This window comes from Condylostylus longicornis, unplaced genomic scaffold (genome assembly GCF_029603195.1).
Source record: "Condylostylus longicornis isolate FDR11 unplaced genomic scaffold, ASM2960319v2 ptg000084l, whole genome shotgun sequence".
In the NCBI taxonomy this organism is placed as follows: domain Eukaryota; kingdom Metazoa; phylum Arthropoda; class Insecta; order Diptera; family Dolichopodidae; genus Condylostylus; species Condylostylus longicornis.
Genome location: NW_026578052.1, coordinates 1,931,398 through 1,959,137, shown reverse-complemented (window position 1 = coordinate 1,959,137; position 27,740 = coordinate 1,931,398). Strand labels below are relative to the sequence as shown.

General features: G+C 22.4%; 1 protein-coding gene across 3 annotated transcripts in view; it reads left to right on the top strand.

Annotated features, from left to right (window-relative positions):
• The window catches only part of LOC129613560 (teneurin-m), a 101,938-nt gene that overhangs the window by 67,013 nt on the left and 7,185 nt on the right, over nt 1–27,740 (top strand). Inside the window, exons 2-9 of one of the 3 annotated variants that reach the window (XM_055527674.1) lie at nt 18,921–19,112; nt 19,252–19,527; nt 19,601–19,867; nt 21,866–22,143; nt 22,229–22,640; nt 22,716–23,261; nt 23,331–23,538; nt 26,220–26,246. In XM_055527674.1, coding sequence (XP_055383649.1) covers nt 18,921–19,112; nt 19,252–19,527; nt 19,601–19,867; nt 21,866–22,143; nt 22,229–22,640; nt 22,716–23,261; nt 23,331–23,538; nt 26,220–26,246 — 2,206 coding nt within the window. The remainder of the gene's footprint in view (nt 1–18,920; nt 19,113–19,251; nt 19,528–19,600; nt 19,868–21,865; nt 22,144–22,228; nt 22,641–22,715; nt 23,262–23,330; nt 23,539–26,219; nt 26,247–27,740) is intronic. The other 2 variants (XM_055527676.1, XM_055527677.1) reach the window with 2 other exon arrangements.

Genomic DNA, 27,740 nt, shown 5'->3' with positions numbered 1-27,740 from the left:
GAATATTCTTGGTATACTCTGTATAAGTGGAGTCAGGTTTAGATATATATTAATATTAATTGCTCATTTTTTGTGCTTTAGTGAGGAAAAATTTGTTAAAATAAAATACCATCAAGACCAAAAATTAGTTATGTATTTAATTATATATACCAACCTATATGACAATATTTATATCCCTTGTACAACAACAAAAAAATAAACTTCATTTTATAAATAAACTTATTTCATTATATAACCGGTATGTTAATATACGGTATGTATACTCAAATGAACTCAATAATCATCACATAATGTATTTAAAAAATGTATATCAAGAGATTCAATATCTACGTATATATAAAGATAATCAAAACATGAACATAGAATTTTATATATTTCATGTATTTACATTGTATATATATATACTAATATCGTAATTGACAGCCCGTATTTATTCGACCGTATTTAAATTTGATTACTAAAAATAATATTAAAACGAAATTAATATAATAAATTTTTATACATAACGCTATACAGTACATATATTTATTATAAATATAATATATTAAAATATATATATATATATATATATATATATATATTAAAATATACTCTTATATTATATTCTTACATAATCATATGAAAACTATATAATTTTCAATCCTCAACATTAAAAGTTTTCTTTTGTTTTTTAATTTTTCATCATACAATAATTACGCATATTTATATCATACTACATATACATATGTACACACTATTAATATTAAATAATATTGAGTATATATAGATATTTTTAATTCATAATCATATATTTTACACATTTTGTACATATATATGTATATATATATAATATGTATATATATTATATATATGTATATATATATAATATGAAAAAATCATTTAAAAACAATCAAAAATCTTCTATTTTTCTTGTAATTATAAAATTCCCATTAAAAATTTTTCAAAGTTTTCATAATAATAAATAGTTTTTCTTTAACTATATCTAAACTATTGTAGATATTATAAAATAAATATGCTCTTATATTCATATATATATATGCTATATATACTATTATCAATTATGATACGAGTATATAACAATTATAATATAAAATACCAATAGTTATTTAACATGTAAACGAAAATCATCAAAATCAATTGAGTCTGAATATATTATCAAATTTCACTCCTTTAATATTCCTCCCGTTCTCTTTCCTTCTGTTCTCTTCCGTTCTCATCTTAGAAAATCTAATATACTGCATTATATATATTTCTCTTTTATACATCATCTCATTCACATTTCAGTATATTTAGTTCATATTTTTTTATACTTGAATGATTACCTAAAAAATCAACAATACTTAAAATATTTACATAATTTTTTAACTAACACACACACACACAAATTATTTTATACTCACCTCATATTTTTAATATTAAAATTCTTACGAAAACTTTCTTATACTCAATTCAATTTTTACTTTAGATAACAGGAAAAACTATGTATGTATATATTGCAAAAAGAAAATGTAAAAGACAATTAATAAAAAATTAGAAATAAATCAAAAACAATAAAAAGAAAAAATAATATCCTTATTGAAATATAATTATTTAAGAATGATTAATATAATGTTAAAATCCCCCAATATTAATTTTAATACCAATCTCATTTCAATTTTAATCCATGATTATATATATATATATATATATATATAATGAAATTAGTTACAATATTATTTATTTTTTTGGAAGAGAATGGCCACACATACAGAAAAAGTTAGTTTTGATTTCTATTTTTGCAAAGGGTGATCAAATTTAATTACATATATTATACAATATGATATATATAAGGTCCATATATATATATAGACATATATATGAAGAGATTGAGAAGGGAATAAAAATAATATGGAAAAATGACAGAAAATGTAATATTTTTAGAATTTTACTTATATATATCAGATATATATCTAAGTATATATCCGTATAAAAATATTACATAATAATGACTTTCCTTTTTGCATGCTAAAACTTTTCAGCCATCCAAATATATAAAAATATTTTACCAAAATAAAAATAATAATTTTCTTTCAATTTTTCTTCCAAGTCAATAATAAAATCAAAATTTTTCTTTTAATTTGATTGAAAATTAAAGGAAAATAACTTTTATTTTTCCAAAACAAAAAAAAAAATTAAAAGAAAATGAATAATCCTGTGTAACTATATTTAGTTCAGCTTGTTCTTTATATGTATACATATATATATATCATATATACCATATGTATATACTATATATATTACAAATTCTCCCATGTTGGTGAAAGTAGTTGAAAAATTTTCTTATATTTACTAAATTCCTTATATATATATATATATAAATATGCATATATATAGGAAAAATTCCATAGAATTAGGAAGAGAAAAAATAATAAAATAAAAAATGAACAGAAAAAAGGACAAAGTCACACTCACATCACAAACTATTAACCAATATTAATCAAAAGTTAAAGTCATGTTTATCGATTTATGTAAAAAGTCTTCTTTTTTCCCTATTTTTCCTTTTTTTTTTATTTGTTATATTTCTCCTTCTTTTTTATCCTTTTTATAATACTTATTATAAATATATTGAAATGTATAAAAGATATGATATATAAAGGAATGTATATACATACATGTATATTTCCAATTCTCTATTTTTCTCTGACTTTCTCTTTTTCACATTAAATTCTCCTTTAGTTTTTCGCTCATTTAATTTTACACGCGTTTAATATAATAATGTATGCGAAAATGAAAAAATATGAGGAAAATTATATTATATATACTTATACATTACAAAATATATTTGTGCACATACGTTCGTACATACTTATATAATATTATATAATCTATAGGTATATCCTTAAAAGGATATTTAATTTTATAAAAGCAAATTTTTTCTTTGTGAAATAATTTTTATGAAAATTTGTTTTGCAAAAAAAAATTTTTTTCTATATTTAAAATGTCGAAAAAATATCCTTTTTCTTTTTGTTATAATGGGAGAAATGAGAAGAAAAAACATGAAAAAATTTTTGCATTATTTTATTTTTTATTATTTTTTGTTTCTATGTTTTTGGAAAAAATTTCATGTAAAAATAAAAGGAAAATTTTTTTTTAATCATTTTTTTTTTTTGGGAAAAATTTTCAATACATTTCAATAGAAAGAAAATTTATGTTTTAAAATATTGGGATATTTTACAAAAAAAAAATATCCCATCTATATGATTTAAGGGAAATTTTTTTTTTTTTGCAAAAATATTGAAAGCACAAAAATTTCCTATTGAATTTATAAATGAGAAATTTTTAGTACAAAAAAAATAAATTTGTTTTGTTTTGATTTTCATATAGCACATTATATACAAATTTATAGTACCTTATATTATTGTTAATTTAGTACTAGAAAATTATACTATCATATTACATTCAATTGTACTATTGCATTTTGAAGTATAAGCCAAAAAAATCATGTACACACATCAAAGTACACACATGTGTAGGGACCTTAACTTGACTTTCTTTCATTTTTTAACAAAACTTCGAAAATAATTGCGAATAATTAACCAAAAACTTGTATATAACTAAAGATTGAATTATATAGAATTCAAATTTGAAATATATTGAAAAACTCGTAAAATTGATTTGGACAGTTTTTGATGCTTACAGCCACAGAAATAATATTTTCATTTTTGTACTTTAATAATAATTTCAAAATTATTACTAACAGAAAATGCGAGAGAACTGTTATATGAAATTTTATGAAAAAATTAATTTTAGTATTTGCTAACAGACACTTCTACTGAATTTTAGCTTTATAAAGACTATTATAAATTTCATGAGAACAAAAATTCTAAATTCAATTAAAAAACTCAATTCAAATTAAAAATAAAATACAAAATTCTACGAATTTAAAAAAAAAAATTTAAAAAGCAAAACACAATTTCATAATTAGTTCCAGTCATCATAATATTTTTTAAAAGACTCACTAAATACCTTATATATGAGATCATTCCATTTCCTCATGCTGATTTGGTTTACTTTAAAAAAAATTTCATGCATTTCAAATTTTGTTTTAAGATTTCCAAAAAAAAATTTTTTTAAAATCTCATTGTATATAAGAGATTAAGTAACATTTTAAGAGAATATTTTTGTTTTTCATTATTATTTCTGATTTCTAAACCAGAATCTGTTATACTTTGTTTGTATTCTTTGTTCATTACAATATTTAAATGGCCGAAGTGTATTATACTTGAATTTCTCTATTTATAACAAAATATCTTATATGACACTTATTAACAACCAATTTTAATCTAATAAACTATTTTGATAAAAAAATTTCTTTTGGTCTTAAAATTTCAAATCCTTCTTATAATTCTTAAGTTAATAATTAATAAAATGTGTTATCGCTGAATTTATTCCTTTTCGTGTATTACAATATGCATTTATTATGGAATATTTTAAGGAATTGTAAGTATAAGTATTTAAAAACTCTTAAATTTTTAAACCAAAAAATGCAATTAATCCCAAAGTAAACCTTTTTTTTTCCGAGATACAACCCTTTCTCAATCACGTTTTACTTTTTAAGAAAAAGCAAAAGAAGAACAAAATTGAAAACAATTTTTTTTTTCCCAAAAAATTTTAAGTATTTAAGTCAGTCAGTCATCTTATAATTTTCTTTAAAAAAAAAAAACAAAAAATTAAAAGTAACGAATTTAAGAATTTTTGTATATATAAAAAGGGTTTGTATAAAATAAATTCTTTTAAATATTTGACACCATTTAAAAAGGATTTGATTTGGTTGTCTCTACCACTATTTCAATTTTATTCTTTTCTGTTATACAACATCTTTCTGTTTCTTTGTTAATCTTTTTGTACACAATAAAATGCTTATTATATTGTATACGTTATGTATGTAATCCCTTTCCTCTATAAATGTATATGGGGTATTAAATATAGGTAAAAGAAAGGAAAAATTAGTTAAAGTTAAAAAGAGATTTATCATATTTTTTTTGAAAATCTTAGGGATATATTATATAATATGCGAATGCTAAACGAATCTCAGAGTTGTTCTTTCATTTTGAAATTTCATAAAAATTTAGAGATGTTAAGGGAAATATGAAAAAAACTTTGAATATTACTGAGTGTAGTTCGAAGGGAATGAGTATAACACTTATATATCTAAATTCAATACTAATTAATAGTAGATTTTTAAAAAGAACTGTTATAATTTAAATAGAAAGCTATAATATTCTAAAAATCTAATACAAACATTAAAATAAATTTATTTCTTTAATTTATTTACCTGATTTAAGGTCCAATTAAAATGCTCTTTTAAATATTTACTACGGTCCAATTTTCTTAATTTGTGTTTATTCAAATTCAACATTCTGCCAAATTATGTAACAAATGCAAATTCATGATCTCGTATAATAAGTAAGTATAAAAAACTGCTTTGTTTTTCCCCTGTTTTCTTCACCTAAAATCACAAGAAATCAAAGATTTTTTTATAATTTTCATATTTAAAATTTTAATATTAAATATTTATGAAAACAATTAAAATTAAGAAAAAATTCCTTCGTTTGATTACGTCATCTATCTTTTCTTCAGTTGTATGAAGAAATTTCCATTGACTTACACTACTATTGTAGTGTAATTGACGCAATACCTATTAATTAAACAACTACACATTGTATCAGCAATTCAGTAATGTAAGAAAATATTCTTTTATTATTGTAATTAACAAAGATTAATTCTGATAATAATATTCTTCTTTTCCCTTATATAAAGTCCAGAATAAGAACAGAATCCATTTTATATTGGCCTAGATGTTAAAAATAGTCTTCATTTTTTAACGCCATCTTATCTATTTAAAATAATTCAAAGAGACAGACAGAGAGAGAGAGAAAGAAGAGGACGACTTTTTTTATAGACAAAACAGAGTGAAATGAAGAATGTAGTACTTTAAACATGAGCACCACTGTAAATCACTATAGTATATATAGTAAAAATCTAAATATTTTCCCATTTCATAACTTTAAAAACAAATTTACATAATATTGTGCGAGGATTTAAATTAAAACAAAAATTTCATCATCAATTGAATTTCAATAATAATAAACGTAAACATTAAATTGAAAAATTAACATAAAAATTTAAAAAAAAAAATTAAAAAAAAAAAAACCTTAAAGGTCCTTTTTTTTTCCTATTTTTTAATAATGCGAAAACAAATTCTTTATTCTCTGATTTGTTATTATTTTATTACTAAATATTAATGAAATAAAACCGGTCTATGATCCGATTTTATCCTTTCACTTCAAGTCTTTAAAAACCCATAGAGGAACAACAAAAAACTAAATAAGAAGAAAAAAAATTGCTTCAACCCTATTATACGCGTAAATTTTTGTTGGTGTAACAATTTTTTTTTTTTTTTTGGTATACTGTGAGATTTTAACAGTATTGTTACCTGAATACTTATATAGCCTTAAGGTTTTATTAATAAAAATTAAGAAGAAGAGAGGGATGATATGAAAAAAATTAAAAAAAAAATAAAAATTGTCTGAAGTTTAATTTGTAAATATTGACTTTTTGGAATTATTTTTTATTTTTTTTTTATTATTATTATTATTTTTATTATTATAAAATTTAAATACTTAATTTTTTTTTGTATTTTTGTTTTTATGTGCATTTAAGAGGTTTTCAAAAATTATTTGATCCTTTTTCCCAGAGTTGAATTGTTGCTTTTGATATTTTCCACTATAAAATTGTGAATTATTATTGTGTTTTGTTTACTTCAATAATTATTTTTAATTTTAAAATACATAACTATGAATATCCTTTAAATATATATATATATATATAAATATATATACATAATATACGTTAAGAACTCTTATGATGACATTAAAAGTGATGTAAAATGCACACACATGTACAAGGAAATTGTGATTTAAAATATTTCTCTATGTTCATGTAGGTATACTATAGAACTACAATATAATGAACTTAGTCCTGAAATTACCTTGAAATTCGTGATTTATACATATTATAATATTGTGAGAATGAGTACAAATTTTTTTAAAATACAGGAGGACGATCGCCACTAGAATAATTAGTATGCGTACAAATACTTTCATAAAAATGGAAATTGTGTAGTAAACATCTACTTTATTAAATGACCAATTGGCTATTTTACACTTTTAGTACCCTCGAATTTTTATACATTACTTGTTTTCCATATTATAATGAGTATAACACTTAAAAATTAAATAGCTCCAAGCCTTACCACTTTATACAAATTTAAATGTAAAATAGTAGGTGAGAGAAGTAAGATATCAATATTTATTTTAGGAAGAAAGGAAAAAGAACGCAATATTTAAAATTAGTGAAATATAAATTCGCGTCCCATTCAGAAACTGCACTTAGTTATTCTCGACTAATTTCTCCAACTCCTTTCATTAAACTCTTTCTCTCTAATTTTATAAGCAAGAGAATAACGTAGAATCTTAATTACTTCAACAAATTTAACAAGTATAAATCAATGAATTGTCAAACGAATTCAAAAGTAATACAAGTTCCTAGCCGGTATAACAAAAATCATAAAATGTTCAATTAAATGAAGGTTCACTGTACATAAATATGATATATATATTATTGTTTTATATATATTATATGAATACGAATTTTTTGTCAAATTATTTTTGATGAATTTTTCTCATTGTTTTTGATTAAATTTACCCCTTTTTTCTTTCATTTTTTTTTATATATATCTACTTTAATTTTAAATGTAAATGAGTGATGATTTAATGTACAAATAAGTTATACGTATCTCTCTATATATATACAATAGTCCCATATATATATACTTTTAAATTACTCATAAAAAAGAATATGTGATATATAAGTTTTTTTTAGGTCTTTATATGTTTCCCTTCTAAATTTAAAAGGATGCATGCAGTATAAAATAAAAATAAAAACTATAAACGATCATCAATCATTTTAGTGTGTAGAGGTCCTTTAAAACAAGAACCAAAAAAAAAAACAATCTCAAAACCCGTTAAAAAATAATGGTATTCAACTACACGTCATGTATATGTTAAGGTATATGGTATATATATATATAAATAAGGGGTTATGTAAAATTAACCATTTAATATGAAATTTCATTTTTTTTTTTAATTTAGTCATACACACTAAATTACTACATATATAGCATATATACCAGTTTCAATTTAAATCATAAGAGCATCAAATCAAAAGGACATTTCAAACTCTCATATATCATTTAAGTACATAATTTACATTTTTATGTTTAAATTTTTTTTTTAATTTGACACAACATTTGTCAAAGGATATATATATATATATATTTAAATTGAAAATGGCCATAGGAAAAAAAACTGTTATAAATTGTCAAAGGGAGGAAATCAGAAACAGCTGTTTTTTTTTTATTATTTGAGAAAAAGGCTTTTATGTTAATTACTCAATTTTTAAATATTTTTACTACCTACGTAAAAATTAATTTCCAAAAAATTAAATCCTTGCAATGGAATAGATTTCTATTATAATTGACAATCCACTTTTTAACTTTTATAAAGTACCCAGTTCCTGAATAAACTTCAATAAAAATATTATTGTACAATATATTTCATGAAAATTAAAACTTGAATACTTGATTTTGAAAATCACGTAATATAAAAAATTTTCGGAATTGACATCGACACTACCCAACAAAGGGGAAAGGTGTGAATTAGTCCGAATTTCGTGTTATTTTTTTATATTATTTTATATTCTCTAATTTCACGTATAAATATGTTAATATTCTGTTACGTCAATGTACAACTCATTACTTGCTCTTTAAGCGTCAAAACTTAAAAAGAAAGAGAGAGAGAGTAAGAGTGTAAATAGATTTACTCAAGAGATTTTAAATACGTGTATGAGACAAATTTGTAAAATTATAATTAAATTTCTTGGGCTAATCGTACAGGATTATTGCACAGAATTAAACAAATATAAAACCAATTGAACAAAATGAGCCGTTCTCTTCTCTAAAAATTTTCTATAAGCTATCGCGTCTGTTACATACTCGTATTTACAAAAAAAATTCATATTAAGTATATAAAAGGTTTATGAATTATTCAATTTACCGTAAATAATTTTCAATGGAATTGTTTTTTGCATAAATAAGTAATTATTTTTTTTTTTTTTCAAATTTTTCGTAATTTATGAATGCAATTCCTTCGAATTCATAACCTTTTTCTTTATTATTCTAATACTTACTTCTTATAGTTATTCACCTGGTGGGTAGGTCTTCTCATTTGTTTTCTTATATTTCTTTTTTCTTTAATGTCTTCAATAATATTAAGGAGCATGCCAAATTTCTACTTAAATGGTTTAATCCATTATTTTTTTTCCATATGTTATTTTTTAAACTAAAAAAACAAGAAGAAGAACAAAATTAAATTTTTATTTTCGGTTCTTTTAACTTTTTTGTCTTCTTAAGATCTTTTTCTTTTAATCGTAACTTTAAAAAGAAACTAAAAACAACAAAATTAAAAAAATAAAAAAAAAAAAATTTTTTTTTTTTTCGTATTCCTTTTCAAAATTAACTATCGCTAAACTCAATTATCCTGAAATAATATCCTTATATATATACTTTTTAATATTCTTGTATACTTATAGGTGCATTCATCAAAATATTTTAATATGTTTGAATTTATATATATGTATATGTATGTAGGTACAAATGTTATATTAGACAATGGACGCAACAGCAGTGTAAATAAAAATAACTAATTTCCTTTTTTTTCATTTTAAATGGCATGAAAATATTTTTTCTCCTTTAATTTTTTTTTTTTTAAAATAATATCAGTTGTTTCTTTTAAATAATAGAAACTCCTCTTCATTAAGAAATTTTTAGATTTCGCATATAATATTATTATAGAGTATATTATAAGGGATTCATCCCATATTTTTTTAAAAAGAGATTTAAGCCGAACACCTGTCGATTTCTTATACTTATTCTTATTAAGAACATTTTCATAAATAACTATGATGTCAGCTGCAACAATATTCTTATGAATACTTTGAATTATAAATGTTTGTGTGTGACTTCATATCTGACATCAAAAAAATCAGCAAAATTTTGTACAATATTGTGTGTGCAAGCTATGCTGTTATACCTAGAATTTTCAAAAAAAAATTGCATATAAAATTTTTATTTTTAAAATTCTACAAGAATCTTTCAAAGAAATCTTTACGGTGTAATATTCTACCTGTGCATGAATAAAGTCATCACATTAAATATCCTTGAAATTTTTAAAATACTTCAAATCCAGTATATACAATATACGATTTTAAAAATAAGTGAAGTACTGTACACACTAACAAACATTTATATACGAAAAATTGTTAAGAAAAGGATAAAAAACTTGAGTTTTAGAATTGAAAAAAAATTTTTTTTTTTTGTATACTTTTCTGGTTTGCAAAAATATCTTTTGATCTGTATCAAGAAATCAAAGATTTCCAAAAAAAATATTGTATAAGAGGCAAAAAAAATAACCTATATTGTTCTATTTATTCAATCACCAAAATTATATAATTTTTTTTCTTAAGAAATTTAATAATAAACAATATAATAAATTCTTAATACAAAAGGTGTAATATGAGTATATAAGGTGATTTTGCAAGAGATTGTAATACTTTTGAATTAATTTTCAGAAACATTTCTATAAGTAGTTTAATTGGGTTAATTTTTATCCTTAGAACTTACAAAATTAAGATTTTCAATTTTATAAAAATGAGAAAATTCATGCTATAACCTTTCAGATTTTAAAAAATGTTGGATTGATTATAGTTTAAGAAATTTTTCTTGAAAATTCGCAACCTTCTGTCAAAAGAACTGTGCTAGCTCATTCGAATCAAACTATTATTAGACTTACAACAAAATATTATCAATAATATTTAAAATTAAATTAATCTCGTAAAAAATAACCTAGAAGTAAGTCAAACAATAATTTTAAATTAACCCTCTCTTTCACATAAATTTTGGCCCTTCAACTGTTATGAAACAGCATCAAACAAATTTAATCCAAAATAGCATTTCAAAAATTAGCAGAAAATTTAAATATTTTTAATTGTAAATTTTCAATTGTTAATTAAGGACATGATCGTCTGTCTCTCTATCTTACTCGGCAAGTGAAAGGAAAGTGACTACCATATACGTTATTTGTTTAATGTAATTTTCGAGCGAGAAGAAGTATTCGGTATGAATCTCGAATTTCTCCTAAAATGTATACAAAATTTATTCACTTCGTTTTAGTAAGTGAGACTTTCAGTAGATAATTTAAGAAAAAACGTAAAAATCCAATTGAAAAAATGAGTAATAATATGTGGGGAACAATGAAATATCCATTAGAAAAACGGACAATTCTGATTCCATAACGAAGTGAGTAAAAAAGTGTGATACACGATTAGGCTGTATGTCAAATCAAACTGCAACAACATAATCAAATGCTTCACCTATTTAATTAAGTTTCTGAAATTCCCTGTTAAGTTATTAGATATTTAACTCATTTTCTCCTACTGTAGCAATATTAGTACACATATGTAAATCATTTTGATTTTATACCTTAAAATCTATATATGGTAACACTACTGTACACTCGAAAACAATAGTTTAAACATTTATATCTAATCCATTTAAGGCACCCTTAAGTAAAAAAAATTCTTTTATATCCTTACAAAAATCTTTTTCATTTTAACTACATATTATAATCTTTTAAAATGACAGAAAAAAAAAGGATAATAATATATTGAATATAGTTGACTCATATTCTAACAAAATCATAAAATACTCAAATTCTTTTCAAAAGATTCATTAAGATTTTAGAATATTCTATTTCAAATTTTCTTATACAACATTCTCTGAAATACCATATGGTATCCTTTTTTTTTTTTTGTAAAAAAATCAAAAATATATTTAATTATAAACTATAGACACACACTCATACACAATACGAGCATTAGAATAAATAAAATTCGGCGAAAAAATGAAATCTCTTTTGTTTAAATCTATTTTGATTTTTTTCTTATTCTTATTGTTAGAAGGATACTTCATTTTTTTATATTATTGTTGTTATTACAATATATTAAGGAATATAATATGAAGTCTTGTACAATATTAAATATCACTCTTATATTATATGAACTTTTCAGTATTATTGTCTATTATTACGAATATTTTTTTTTATTTTTCAAAAGTAGGTGATATTTGAACAATGAACAACTATATTCATATACAATATAATCAAATAATATAAAAACTAAGTATTTCCAAAAAAAAAATTTTATAATATCTAAAGATTAACGTGCATCCACACATATAACTTGTATAACAAATAAAAATATTTAGAAAAATCTGAAATCACATTGTAAATTAATAAAAAAAAAATTGAGAATTAGAAAAAATTTTTATATACGTTTTATAAGGATAATGTCCAGCCAGATGTGTTTAGTGGAAGTAAGGTGATCAAAAGGTGTTTTTTACTTTTCTTTTTCGAATTGAATAACTTGAGAAGGATAAAAGATAATATTTATAATAATAAAAAGTACCTAATACTTAATAATAGATTTTAGTTTTTTTTTTAACATCAAAGTATAAATTGTCATTTAAGTAATTCAATATATTTAAAAGAAGAAAATGAAATTGCTCGGAAAAAAAAAATATTTAATTTAAATAAAAAAAAATATGTGTATATGTATGTATACGCGTGTATATGGGTAAAAAGGACAAAACAGATTTTAGGTTATCAATTCCATATGCATACTGTAAAATATACTTTAAAATATTGAATAGAACATTGAATCTTGTAGTTCGTCCCTTAAAATGAGATTTTTCATATTAAAATTTAAAACAGAGAAATGAAGTACCAGAGAACGGTAAAATTTGTAATGATTGCAAAAAATAATCATCCATAATTCTATTAGTTGATTTCCTTAATGGTAATTCGATATTATTAAAAAATATTTTGGTTTTCCATATAGAATTTTAAATTTCGAAATTGATTTTCTTAAAAATATTACAAAATTTTTGGATAAGAAATCATCATGTCAAGTATAGACCAACTGAATAGCCCATATAAGGGGTAAATATATGTAATACAAGCCGAAACATTCATAATACATATTTACATGCTTGTATACAGCACCGGATCTACCATATATTTAAAGTAGACATTTGCAATAGGCGCTGATTTAAGAAAAAAAAAAACTAAAATTAAAAAATTTTTTCCTTACGTGTTTTCCAAAAAAATTTTTTAGATACTACGTTGGGCGTCGAACAAGTCCAAACCAGGCCTGCTTGCATAAGTATATCTCTTTCGTAATTTTAAATATTTTTATATATATATACTTATATATACCAATGATAAATTCTCAAATATATGCAATAAACGCAATTATATGTAGATAGATTGAATAATAAAATTGAATATGTGCATAATATTTACTTAAATAGAGTTATTACGCTGCCCTCATGTATGCAGATTATCATTTACAATAACATAACACTTACTACTTAATCATAGCACACATATAAGTACATAAATTATCAATTCCAATTTAAATTATTAAAAAATTTCCACCTTTATCCAAATAATATATTCTTAGAAAACTGTCGAAAAAAAAAATTACTAATCAAAAATCAAAAAGAAATTTTCCACCTGTAAATTCAATCAATGATGCCGTAAAATAAACAAAAAAAAACAAACTTAAATGAAAACCAAAAATAAATATTTGCGAAATAAAATTGTAATTATTTCCAAAAAAAACCAATACTCGTAATTATTTATAAATATAAAAGATATTAATGATCATCCTGTTTTTCTCTTTTTAAAATTAAGTGTATAGCATCATCATTTTTTGTGAATATTTCCATACCATTTTTCCTCTACATTACAAGTTAATTTATAATTCTATTTATTTATTTTTTTTTCTAAGAAAAAATTTTCTATTTTAAATTTATATACGAATTAAAATATATTAGTTTTCTGTTATACTTTCCTAATTTTTACTATAGCGAAAAAATTTATTTACAAAAAAAACAACAAATAAATTAAAACAATAATTTAAACCTCTTATATGTAGATATGTATATGTACAAACGTACATATGTATGTGCAATTTATATGATTGTTTACATATCAACTTGTCATTAACACATTTTACAAAAAAAAATGTTCATATAATGTAGAGAAAAATCGCAAATATTTTATTAATTTTTCATTATTATAAAAAAAAAAAATATCAACAAAAAAAATCTTCTCATATGTACGATCACAGAATATGTATATAAATATGTATATAAAATGTATGGCTATGTACAGATATAATATACTTGAGTATAACAATATAAATCACTTAAGCAAAAATTTTATATGTTTTCATTTCCTTATGCTACGAGTATATATATAAATAGCATTATAGCGTATATCTTAAGCTCTAGCTAACAAATTTTAAATTAAGTATAAACAAACTCTTTTATACATACTTATATACTTATACAATATTTAAGCAATAACACTTATAACAATTTAAAAACCCACAAAATTATAACAAAACAAAAAAAGAAAAATTAAAAGAAGAGCAAGCAAAAACAAAAAAAAAATAATGTAAACAATTTTGCAATAATTTTGTGACAACTTAATTTGTAAATTTATACACGAACTCATCTACATATATATATAACTATGTACAATACATATGTATGTATGTATGTAATATGTAGGCTTTTATTATAAAAACATATCAAAGATATTCAATCATAACTTTTATACAAGTTTTATACACATATATATAGTATGTGTATATATATGTATATTACATGTGTGTATGTATATAAATAATAAACATTATAAATCTTTTAAAATTATAGCTTTATGCAGAATGAATCCTTAAAATAATAATCAAAGACTATTCAAATAAAATTTAAGTTTTATGAATCAACAAAAATAACAAATTACAATGAAAAAAAATAAATTAAATCAGAAAACAACATATTCATGTGTACATACACACATATACAATTTATTTGTTTATATATAAAATTTTAATATAAGTATGTAGAAAAATGTAAAAATATACTGTAAATGATGAATTTTAACAGTAAAATGTAATTTTAAAAAACCATTTTAACTGTATTAGCCATTTGCTACGTTCAGTTCCATTCAAGGATATCTCAGGTTATTTACTTCATAAGTTGACACCGCGATTATAATATCTATATGGGAAGGCTGCAATAAGCCGTAGCTAAATATACCATATATGTAAGTACTATAAATATACCATATAAGTACTAGAATATTTACCCTTAATATTGTCGAAATAATTTTGAAACACCATCTAATCAAATCTATTGCAATTTCAGTATTTCTAATGTGTTATACTAGTTATAAACCGCAGTGAAGATTCTACTGTATACTTGTAACAATAAATCTTATCTCATATGTAAATAACATACAAACATACATTACGTATTTTCACATTATGTTACAAGATTTTTTTTTTGTACAAAATCATTGATATCTGGTATTTACTTATTTATTTATTTATTATTATAAATATCTGCGAATTTGTAAAGTTGAAGAGGTTATGTAAATTAACAATTTGAAATAAATATATGTTTGTATGTATGTTTGCAAATATAAATTTTACAATAGTTTAAATATATTATGAATTTATTTATTTGTGCATGAATTACTTTCTGTACAAATTGCTAATTTATAACAATATATCTATGTTATGTATACTGTTATACACATACGTAAATCAAAACAAATATGTATTATACTACAAGACGTATATAGTATGTATAACAATAACATGATTTTATAAGTATATTTCTTATTTGTATATGAGTAATCAAATATTGTATAAGTATGTATAAATATACTACTTAAATATCAATATAAAATAAACTTAATGTAAATTTTAAATTGTTATTCAAATTTTTTTATTTAATTTAATATTATTTTAACATAAACTTTCTTTCTAAATCTCTGAACAGTAAATGAAAAACTTATATACAAATATATACATAAATTAAAGACACAACATTTTTTTTTAGAAAGTTTCTCTATATGGACAAAATTTATTATTTTTTTAACATTCTATGTATAACGATTTTAACACACTTTTTTCAATTTTATTCTAAATATTTTATAAATTCTGAAATGTTATTTATTGTGCCCTATATTTTTATTGAATATTTTTTTTATTTAATAAGTGTTATAAATGTTATTTTAGCAAATAAACAATATTTTATAAATGAACAAATAATAAATTGTATAAGAAAAACACGCTTAAGGGATTTAAAATTAAATTATACAAGTTTTAATCAAAATATAATAAATTCAAAAATGCATTATATTAGCAAATTTGTGCAGATTTTGATAATATTTGCAGTTTTGTGCAGATATATCAATACTTAGTATACTTTATCTTAATATAATTTTAAAGACATGTTTCTCTACACATATTATTATCTATCGTGCACCGACCGCAGTTAGAAAGCCAGGACCACAAGAAAAGTATGTTCCTTCTCTTTCAGAGAACCAGATGGCTTATATAGTTCACTTGTAATAATACGCTCAATTACGGCCTAGTTATCACTGGGTAGCGGTAACAAATCGGCACATTTATGCTAAGCAACACAAGCCAAGTTAACCGACAAATACATATGATATATATGTTAAAATAACTAATCAAAATTTTTGGCGATAAATATAATTTCAGCGAAAAACAAAGAACGTATGAATTTTGTTACAACAAAAAAGAACTGTCACACATTATGTGACATTACGTCAGACATATAAAATATATTTCGAAAAAATAACGTTTTAGAATTTCTGTATAACATGTTAAAATTTCTGTAATACATTATTTTATAAACATAATTTTATAAAACTCATAATTATTATTAAAATCTACAATATTATTTATCTTTTTATAAATTTTAATATTGCGGTTGTATACAGTTGTTTTAAATTATTTATTATGTATGATATTTTTTGAATATTTATACATATATACATACTTGTCCGCAACATAACTTTAAAATTTATTCACGTCATCTTAATCTTTTTAATATTTTTATTCTTTTGTTCTTAAATTTATTCCACTTTTCAATCGGTCATTTTTAATATAAACTTAGTCAAAAAATATAATTATATGTATAACGTTCTTGAACAAAGAATCAAAGATATAAATTATATGTATACATATGTATGTATGTATGAATAATCAAACATAATAGTTCAATTCAAAATGTAAAATGCTATAATTATATTAATTTTCAACGAAATAGAATGAAGAATATGAAGAATTTTATAAATCAACATTATCTCTCAATATAGTTTTTGAACTAAATGTTGCTAAGAATAACGTAGCTATGCAATTTAAAATTTCATTTGATTACAAAATTTTGCGATACATGTTGTATACATAATTGTTCGTTCATACAATAAGATTTTTTAAATAAACTTTATAAACCAACTCATACAAAAACAATGTTGCGTATAAATGTTGCTAACAATGAAAAATATTGTTCAACGATAATTCAGAATTAAACTACATATGAAACATGCTTATAAACATATAAATGTTTATAAGCATTATGTGTATAGAAAAATATTGTTCGTGTTGATAACAATTGGTATGATATGGATCAGTAGATGTATGTTAAAAGGTTTGTTTATGTTTTTTTTTGTTAAAAAATATGAAATTCTCTGGAATTTTTTTTATTCTTCTTGTCTTTCTCCATTCTGATATAATGATTCGATCAAACTCTTAATTTCGAAATTTCGGAATAAAAAAAGATATAGAATTTTAATAATTGTTTTTTGTTTCTTTTTATAGATAATTTCTAATTCTTATGATATTTTGGTATTTATCATGTTTATACTGTTTCATTCTTCGTAACTTCATCGACTTGAAATTTTTATCCGCTTACCGCTGCTAATATTTTTATTTTTTTATTTTATATAATATGAAAACTCGTTGAGTCGCTGTATATTGAATTTTAATTTTATGTGTGGGTGTGTAACATACTCATAAAGTATGTTTATAGGTATGTATGTATATACGAATTTATTATGTTAAGCTGCACGATCTATTATACGATTATAGTGAGTAAGTAGTGTGTGGTGCCAAGCAATTCTCTATCATCTATAATAATATTATGCTTATGCTTGCTTGCTTGCTCAGAGGAGTCAAATTTCAAACAAAAAAAAAGAAACAATATTAAAATTAATTTTTTGTTTTTTTTTTTTTTTTCAATCAAGATGGTGTTTTTTTTTTTTTTGTGTTTATTTGTGAGTTGTTTGAGTCATTTAGGGTTTTAGAATTATTGTCATTTGTCTTTCTTCTCATGCAATGTATAAATAAGTCTATGTACATATTTATATATGTAGATATGTATTCTTAAATACTAAATTAGATAAACAAGAAAAATTGATTTAGTTTTTATAATTTTTAGTGAACACGATCAGAATATGATGCGTTTTTAATAGTGAATTCAAAATCAAAAATTTCTTGGAAAATAAATAAAAAAATATTTCCCATTTCTTTAGTCATTAATTAAGTAAATTTGTAATAAATTTTATTAGAAACTTAGTATTTTCGCATTTAAGACTACATTACAAAAAACCAAAATAACAATATTAGAAAGAGATGATTTTTAATTGAACTGTGGAAAATTTGAGTAATAAAAATATTCTTGAACATCATGTGACTACCAATAACTTTGACTTTAATGTCAAAGAAAATGAAAGAATTTTATAGAAAATATTTAATAAAAATTTCATTTTTAATTTCAAAATTTTCTAAATTACCTTTTTTTTTTTCTATATTTTCAGGCTGTCTCCTTGATGGAGTTACGCCATCGGCACCTCCAGATGTTCCACCACGTAACCCAACTATGAGCCGTATGAATGGTCGCGTAACTGGGAATACAAATGAATTAGGAGTAGATTTTGAACCTTCTTGTTTAGTAAGAACCCCATCTGGAAACGTATACATTCCCAGTGGAAATTTAAGTGAGTATCACTGTTAGTATCATTTTCAGTTTCTTTTATTTTGTTTTTTCATTATTTTAAAATTTTTATTATATTATAAATTTTTTATTTAAATTACAAATAATTTATTCTTAATACAATTAATTTTATTAATTTATTTTATTTAACGCAGATATTAATAAAGGATCACCAATTGATTATAAAGGTGGTTCAGCTTGTTCCACTCCAACAAAAGAGGGTGGTATTAAAGGTTACGAACGTAATAATTGTATGGGACCTGTGCTTCCACCACGCAGTGTTATGGGTGGTCTACAGTCACATCATCATCATTATTCAGCTCCAATGAATTTTAGAAAAGATTTAGCAGCACGTTGTAATTCAAAATGTGTTGCAATTGTTTCAACTTCTATAATAGCACTATTAGTTATATTATTTTTGTTATTAACTGGTAAGAACAAACACAAGCTACAAAAAAAAAACAGCAACTAATTCTTTTTTTTACGTTTTAAAAAAAATTATAGGATTCGGTGTACTTACATGGGCAACGTCGGCGCCATGTACAGTTCTAGTCGGTGAAGAAACATCAGAAATAACAGCAGCAAAAAGTACTAATAATGATTTAAGTAAATTACATCAAAATACACCAGGTAGATCAAAAACTGGTATTAATGGTGGTCAACCAATAACAGTAACAGCAGCAACATCATCATTATCAGCATCATCAACAGTATTAGCTGCTGTATCACCATCAATAGCAACAGCAACATCATCTAGTGTATATCCTGTTGGTATGTTCATTCAATTTTAATATTTTTTTTTTTTAACAAAAATCAATCGAATTATAAAATTTAATTGCTTTTTATTTTTATTTTTAATGTATTTTTTAACTGTTCTTGTTTTTCTTTTTTATTCTTTATTTCATTATGTATGGGTTTTTTGCATAAACTTTTCTTACTATCACAACTTTCTTTTATACATTGAATGTTTTTTGTTTTGTTGTACATTTTATTTTTATTTGTTTAATATTAAATCAAAAACTAAAATTACAAACGCAACATAAAATAAAAATTATAAAAATTGAAAACATCTTAATAAAAATCTTTATGGAACTGATGAAGGCAAACATCGAAAATTTGGAAGAATACGTAGGGATTTAGCTAAACAATATTATCCTCCTCATCATAATAATTATGATTCCATTAATTCCCTATCCGGTTCATATACTATGACAACATCCTTAAAACCCTCCCTATCTACATTTTATTCTTATATTAAAAATATTGAAAATTATCATCAGGACATTGAATCTACTAATGTAAATAGCCCAGAGACAATAAACGAATATTATGAAAGTACACAACGAATAGATGAAGAAGAACAAGAGAAGAAACAATATAAACAACAAAATATTGACAATACAATATATGATGATTTTCAATCATCAATTACCCCAACCACCAACGAATATGATGAAATAAAATCTGTTCATATATGGACAGTTAAAACAATTGATATTGATGATGAAAATGGACAGGATCAAATGTTAAATGATGGTGTACTATCTGATTATGTTGAAGATCAATTTGTTTACAAGAATAATAGAAAAGAAAATATAAATAAAAGAAAAAATTCAGAAAAATCAAATAAGGATAACTATTTTTACAATATTGAAGAAAAACATGATATTGATATATATCCGTTGGGGGATAAGGATAATATTGCAACTAATGTTAATAATAAACATAAAAACGACAATAAAAAATCACTACAAAATGGAGTTAAAAATTTTAATTCGAAACCATTAAAATTATCTTCTCATATGAAAACAACAAACAATATAAATCCTACAATAACATCCAATCCTCCATTTTTAGAAGATAAATCAACAAAAAATTATAATGATAATTTTCATGATGTGAGTGGCAAAAGAATTCTTGTTAATCTAACAATTGGTACTGATAATGGATCTGGTACTAAAAATCATGCTGTATACACTTTACATGTTTCAGTACCAGAAGATGATAACAATGAAATGCCTAATGAAATCGATAATGAACCAGATCCTAATGATTTAATGGGAGATCGAAATGAACCGAAAATTTTCCGTCACATCGATATTGGACCTGAAAATAATGAAAGAAATGGATGTATTGTTGAACCACCACCAAAATTTCCAAGTTGTCCACCATGTCATTGTCCAGTTCCAGATGCTATTAGAAAACCAAATTTTATTTTAGATGCACGTAATAATTATGAAATCGATGATAACGAAACTATTGAAATAAAAAATATTAAAAAAAATTCTAAAACGACTAAAAGTACAACACTTTCGGATAATTTTAAAAATAATTCATTTGAATTACCTACAAAATCTTCCACTTCCACTACTGAATTTCCTTCTTCATCGTTACCAGATAATTTTATAGCTAATCCTAAATGCCCTGATGTAGCACCTGTACTAATATTGGAAGGTGATAGTGTTTTATTTTTGTTCTTTTGCTTTCATTTTCATTTTCAATTTATGCATGTTTTAAAAACGCTTTTCCATTATTTGACTCAATATAAATTAAGAAAAACATGATCAGCTCTCATGATTAACCTTTTAACATTCTTACATGAAATGCGAATAATAAAACTAAAAATTTTAATGGTTAACATATGCAATATTCTAAACAATTAACATTAGCCTGAATGTATGCAATTATTTATAACTAATATACATTTTGTGTGTTTAATACAAAATTCATGATGACTATTAAAAATATTTTCATAATTACTTTTTATAGGAGCTAGAACATTCCCAGCAAGAAGTTTTCCACCAGATGGCACAACTTTTGGACAAATAGCACTAGGACAAAAATTAACTAAAGAAATTCAACCCTATAGTTATTGGAATATGCAATTTTATCAATCAGAACCAGCTTATGTTAAGTTTGATTATAGTATACCACGCGGTGCATCGATTGGTGTATATGGTAGAAGAAATGCTTTGCCAACACATACACAATACAATTTCAAAGAAGTTTTAAATGGCTTTAGTGTTAGAACAACAAGAGCAACACACGTAAGTTTTAATATAATACAGAATTTAAAAATTGAAATTTATTATTTGGACTCTTGGTTAATTTAAAAAATAAATTTTATTTTAGCCTTCCTTAACACGAGAAGTAACTCGGTATATGGAATCTGGACATTGGTTTATATCATTGTATAATGATGATGGAGATGCACAAGAAATAACTTTCCATGCCGCTATTGCTGAAGATATGACACAAAATTGCCCTAATGGTTGTTCCGGTAATGGTCAATGTTTATTAGGACATTGTCAATGTAATCCCGGATTTGGTGGTGACGATTGTAGTGAAAGTGTATGCCCAGTATTATGTTCTCAACATGGTGAATATTCAAATGGAGAATGTGTATGCAATCCAGGCTGGAAAGGTAAAGAATGTTCACTGCGACACGATGAATGTGAAGTTGCAGATTGTAATGGTCATGGTCATTGTGTTAGTGGAAAATGTCAATGCATGAGAGGTTATAAAGGGAAATTCTGTGAAACTGGTAAGTTATATAATGATAAATTTAAGAATTTCTGTATATATTTTAATGAAAATTTTTTTTTTGATATATTTTTAGTTGACTGTCCACATCCTACATGCTCTGGACATGGTTTCTGTGTTGAAGGTGTTTGTATATGTAAAAAAGGTTACAAAGGTTTAGATTGTGGTTCGACAGATCATGATGCATTACAATGTCTACCAGATTGTTCTGGGCATGGTACATTTGATTTAGATACACAAACATGCCATTGTGAAAATAAATATAGCGGTGATGATTGCTCTAAAGAACTATGTGATTTAGATTGTGGTCAACATGGTAGATGTGTTGGTGAAACATGTGCATGTGATCCAGGATGGGGTGGTGATTATTGTAATAATAAATTATGTGATGCAAGATGTAATGAACATGGTCAATGTAAAAATGGAACATGCTTATGCGTAACTGGTTACAATGGAAAACATTGTACAATTGAAGGTTGTCCTAACGGTTGTTCTAATCATGGTCAATGTCGTGTCAGTGGTGAAGGAACTTGGGAATGTAGATGTTATGAAGGTTGGGATGGTCCTGATTGTGGTATCGCTTTAGAATTAAATTGTGGTGATAATAAAGATAATGATAAAGGTAAAGAAGAAAATTAAATGTTTAATTCAATATATACATATAATTAAATAAATATATTAAATTTTGTAGATGGACTAGTTGATTGTGAAGATCCAGAATGTTGTTCAAGTCATAATTGTAAAACATCACAATTATGTGTCTCATCACCGAAACCGATTGATGTTTTATTAAGAAAACAACCGCCAGCAATAACAGCATCATTTTTTGAACGTATGAAATTTTTAATAGATGAAAGCAGTTTACAAAATTATGCAAAATTAGAAACATTCAATGAAAGGTTAGTAAAACTATAACAATATAAATTTTGTTATACAAATAAGAAAAAAAAAACTAATACATATAAAATAAGAATATTTAAAAATGATGATTAATAATAAGTTAAGGAGGATTTTTAATACTAATTTGGTAAAGAGCAAAAATTCAGATAGTTTTATTTTTTAAATTGAATTTTTTTTTTTTCTTTAAATATTTTGTGTTTTTTTTCCGTCAAGAAAATACAAGCAATTTATATTTACAAAAATTTATTGCTATAATTTTATTGAAAATTGAAAAATTTGTTAAAGTAATTGTTTTAATAATTTAAAAATTATATTTGAAATTCTAAATTGAATTAAAATTTTAAAGTAGTAAATATATTTTTCAATAAATTTTCAATAAAATTATTGTATAAATGATTTATAAATTCAATTGCAAAAAAAATAATTAATTTTAAACTACCAAATTAATTAAAAATTTATTTTTATTTTTCATTTTATTTTATTAAAAAAACTTTTATTGAACGTATAATTTAATTTTAAATAAGAAAAAAGAAAAATTTAATTTATTGTGCCCCTGTCTAAAATACTAAATATATGTATATATATACATTTATGTATATATATGTATATATATAAAATTTTCCTATCAAATTATCAAAAAAAAAAATCCTTAGATTCCTTCCTTATTACCTCAAAAATTTTGTGTTCTTTCATCGAAAAAAAAAAAAATTTTTTTTTTATTTTTTAATTTCTTACTTGTACAATTTTTAATTTTTCTAAATTAGAGAAAAAAAAAATTTTCTTTCAATTTTTCCTTTAAAAAATAAAATTGTAAAGAAAATTTTTTATGCTTTTTTACCTGTTCATGCACAGAATAAGGAATTTTTGTATATTTATTTTAATTTTTAATTTTTTTTTCATTTTAATTTAAATTTCAAATAATTAACATTATTTTTCATTATTTTTTTTTTGTTAATTTTTTAATGTATTCAGAATATTCAAAATAATATTGAAAAATTTAAGAAATATTAGAAAATTCATTCATTATAGAGTCTCTATTAATAAATATTTTATCAGAAAAAAAAATTTTTTTTTTTTTAGTTTTGTATTTCAATTTTGTTTACTGGTAATTTAAAAAAAAATTTATTTACAAAAGGGTCCACGAAAAGAGCATATACAGGTGAAATTTTCATTAAAAATTTATAAATAAATGATTTGAATGACATTGAAATTCTAAAATAATTGCCTGCTATAAAAATTTGCACAGTTTTCCTAAAACAAATGGCAAGAATAAATTTTCTCTTAAATTCAAGAATAAATTTATTAAACAACCATAAATATTCTAATCAAAAATTTTCTTTGATTTTGAACAGTTTACTTAAGTTCTTCAATTTTCTTAACTTCAAATTTTAAAATTAAATTCAATTTTAAGAGTTATTGTATAGGAAAAATAAAATTTTTAACCCAATAATCCACTTAAACTCTTATATATAGCATATTCTGGAGTGCTCTCCTTAAATATTTTTCACAACAATATCCAACACTTTCTTGTTTGCTCAATATTTTTTCAAATAAAAGTATCCAAATAAAATACCATTAAATTTGGTTCAACAATTCTGATTTTGTAATAACAATCAAACTTGATTATCTCAAAAATCCCAATTACATGAAAATAATTAATATTTTCAATTTATTTATTTATATTTATAGGGATAGCAAGTATAGCACATATTATATAGTTTCGTCAAGTTTTTTTGTTATTCAAGTCACCTTTTTTCTTTTGCCTAAATTTAAAATTTTATTCAAAGTGATTAGTTTTTTAATACACTAAATTTCATTTTCAAATTGAATTTAAATCACCTAAAATAAATTCTTACACTCTATAGAAAGAATTTTAATATTTTTTCAAAAAAAAAAACAAAAATTATTTTAAATATTACACCTCATGATTTCAATATGTTATTCAAATGATTTTAATAATTAATTTATTTTCTTTTAAGTGCAAAATGTACATAAACCAAATTCTCTCGAGAAAAGAAATTTCTTCTCTTGGACTCTTAATATATTATCTTATATTATTATCATTTAATCGGTGTAGGATATTTTTTTTTACTCTACATAAAATATTAATATACATTTTGATTAATAATTAATATTATTCATTTAATTTGAAAAAAAAAAAATAATAATAATAATAAACTACTTTTTTTCATTAAAAAAAAATATCTAACAAAAACTTTTTTTCTTTTTTTTTTCTTATTTAATTCTTTCCTGACACTGATAATCAAAAATATTCAAAATATAAAAAAAAAAACAAATGTACGGTAACTACTACTATTACTACTACTACCACTACTAATCTACTACTTAATGTTGTTATTGTTATATAATCAACTATATTTTTCGTTAACAAAAAAAAAATGTATAAATAAATAAAAAAAAACAAATACTACATTAAATCTAACGCTACTAACATCGTAACAAAATTTTTTATCGTAAAATTTTTTTTGTATATTTAACGAAATTATTCAAAAAAAAAATAATAATGACAATGTAAACATTAACCATCATTCATATTCTCATTATTACAAAAAAAAAATATCGAATATCGAATATCGAAATCGAAAAACATAATTTAAATTTTAAAACAATGAAAAAAACCAAACAAAACCAAAAAACTAAAAAAAAAAACAAATAACAGCGTATTCTGGAACTTTTTTAATGCAAGGTAAGAAATTGGTTTTTTTTTCTAACTCCTTCATTAATCTCAGAAAATATTTTTGTTTTTTGATAAAAGTCGAAATTTCTTTAATTTTCTTTTTTTTTTTTTTAATTTAAACCCTTATATAATTTTCTGTAATCAAATTTTATTTATTTTTCCAAATTGGCATAAATTTTAAATTTCTTTTCTTTGTTTTTTAGAATTTTCATAAAATTTTTATCAATTTAATAATTGGAATTTTACAAAATTATTCTTCTTTGTTTTTATCTTTTGAAATTATTATTGTAAATTTTCTGAGATGTCATTTTCGTTAAATTTCTATTTTTTTTTTATTTTTGTTATTTCCACAAATATTCATTCAAAGATGAAAAAAAAAATACAAGTCTGTAAAACGAATGATAGTTTTATTTTGAAAAGCTTTGAGTTAGAATTTTACATAACATTTCAAATTGTAATAATAATTTTGATTTTTATAGAGATATACGAAAATTTCGCTACATTTTACATTAATAATGGTATTTTGTTAACAAATTTTGTTTATAAACGCGACTAAGCATTGAAAACCTTTGGCGTCATCTTTCTGAATAAATTTTAACTATATAATTAAACAAAAATACATCGCAATACCAAAAATGTATGAAAACACACTAAACACTCATTTCCCTACATTTCATCTTACATTAATAAATTTTTGAATCATAATGAAATGAGTATCAAAAACTGTGCTCAAAATCCGAAAGAGAAAGGTGTCATATGTAAATGTGACATTTGCAGGTAGATTGCAAATACAGTCAAATTTTAAATCCTGATCAACTACATCTAAATTAAAATCTACAATATATGCGCAGTTGTAGTTGACTGCTTCTCTGAATGACATTTCCGTTTACCGATTTTCAAATAGAACAATAATCTGACAAGCAGCTTATAGAAATTTTCTCTGTCATAAATATAATTGAAATATTTATTCGAGATATTTAAATATAATAATGTAAATATTAAATTAAATAGGAAAAGAAATGTTTTTTAAAATTCATACTCAATGCTAGAAACATTTTATAATTACTAACTTTCTATTTTATATTTTTATTGCTATATTATTAATTTGTAGAATTATACTAATCATAAATATTAATCAAATATAACATATTATCTAACAAATAAGATTGATGCAAAAAGTAGTATTTTATTTGGAAAACAATTATAGTTAGTTAAACACTTTTGTTGAAATATAATTTTAAATTTTTTAATTTTGTAAATTAAAAACAAAAAAATATTACAAGATTAGCAACAATACTATAATTTAAAATTTTAATATTAAAAGTACAAACAAAAAACTTGTTATTTAATTTATTAAATTAAAAAATGCTTCTTCATTCATTTTATTTAATTGTAATTTTATAATTGAAATTATATGCATGATATTTTATTAATTTCATTTATATTTTAGAATACTAAATTGGTTATAAAACGTTTAATTGCATACTAATACAAATTTAAAAG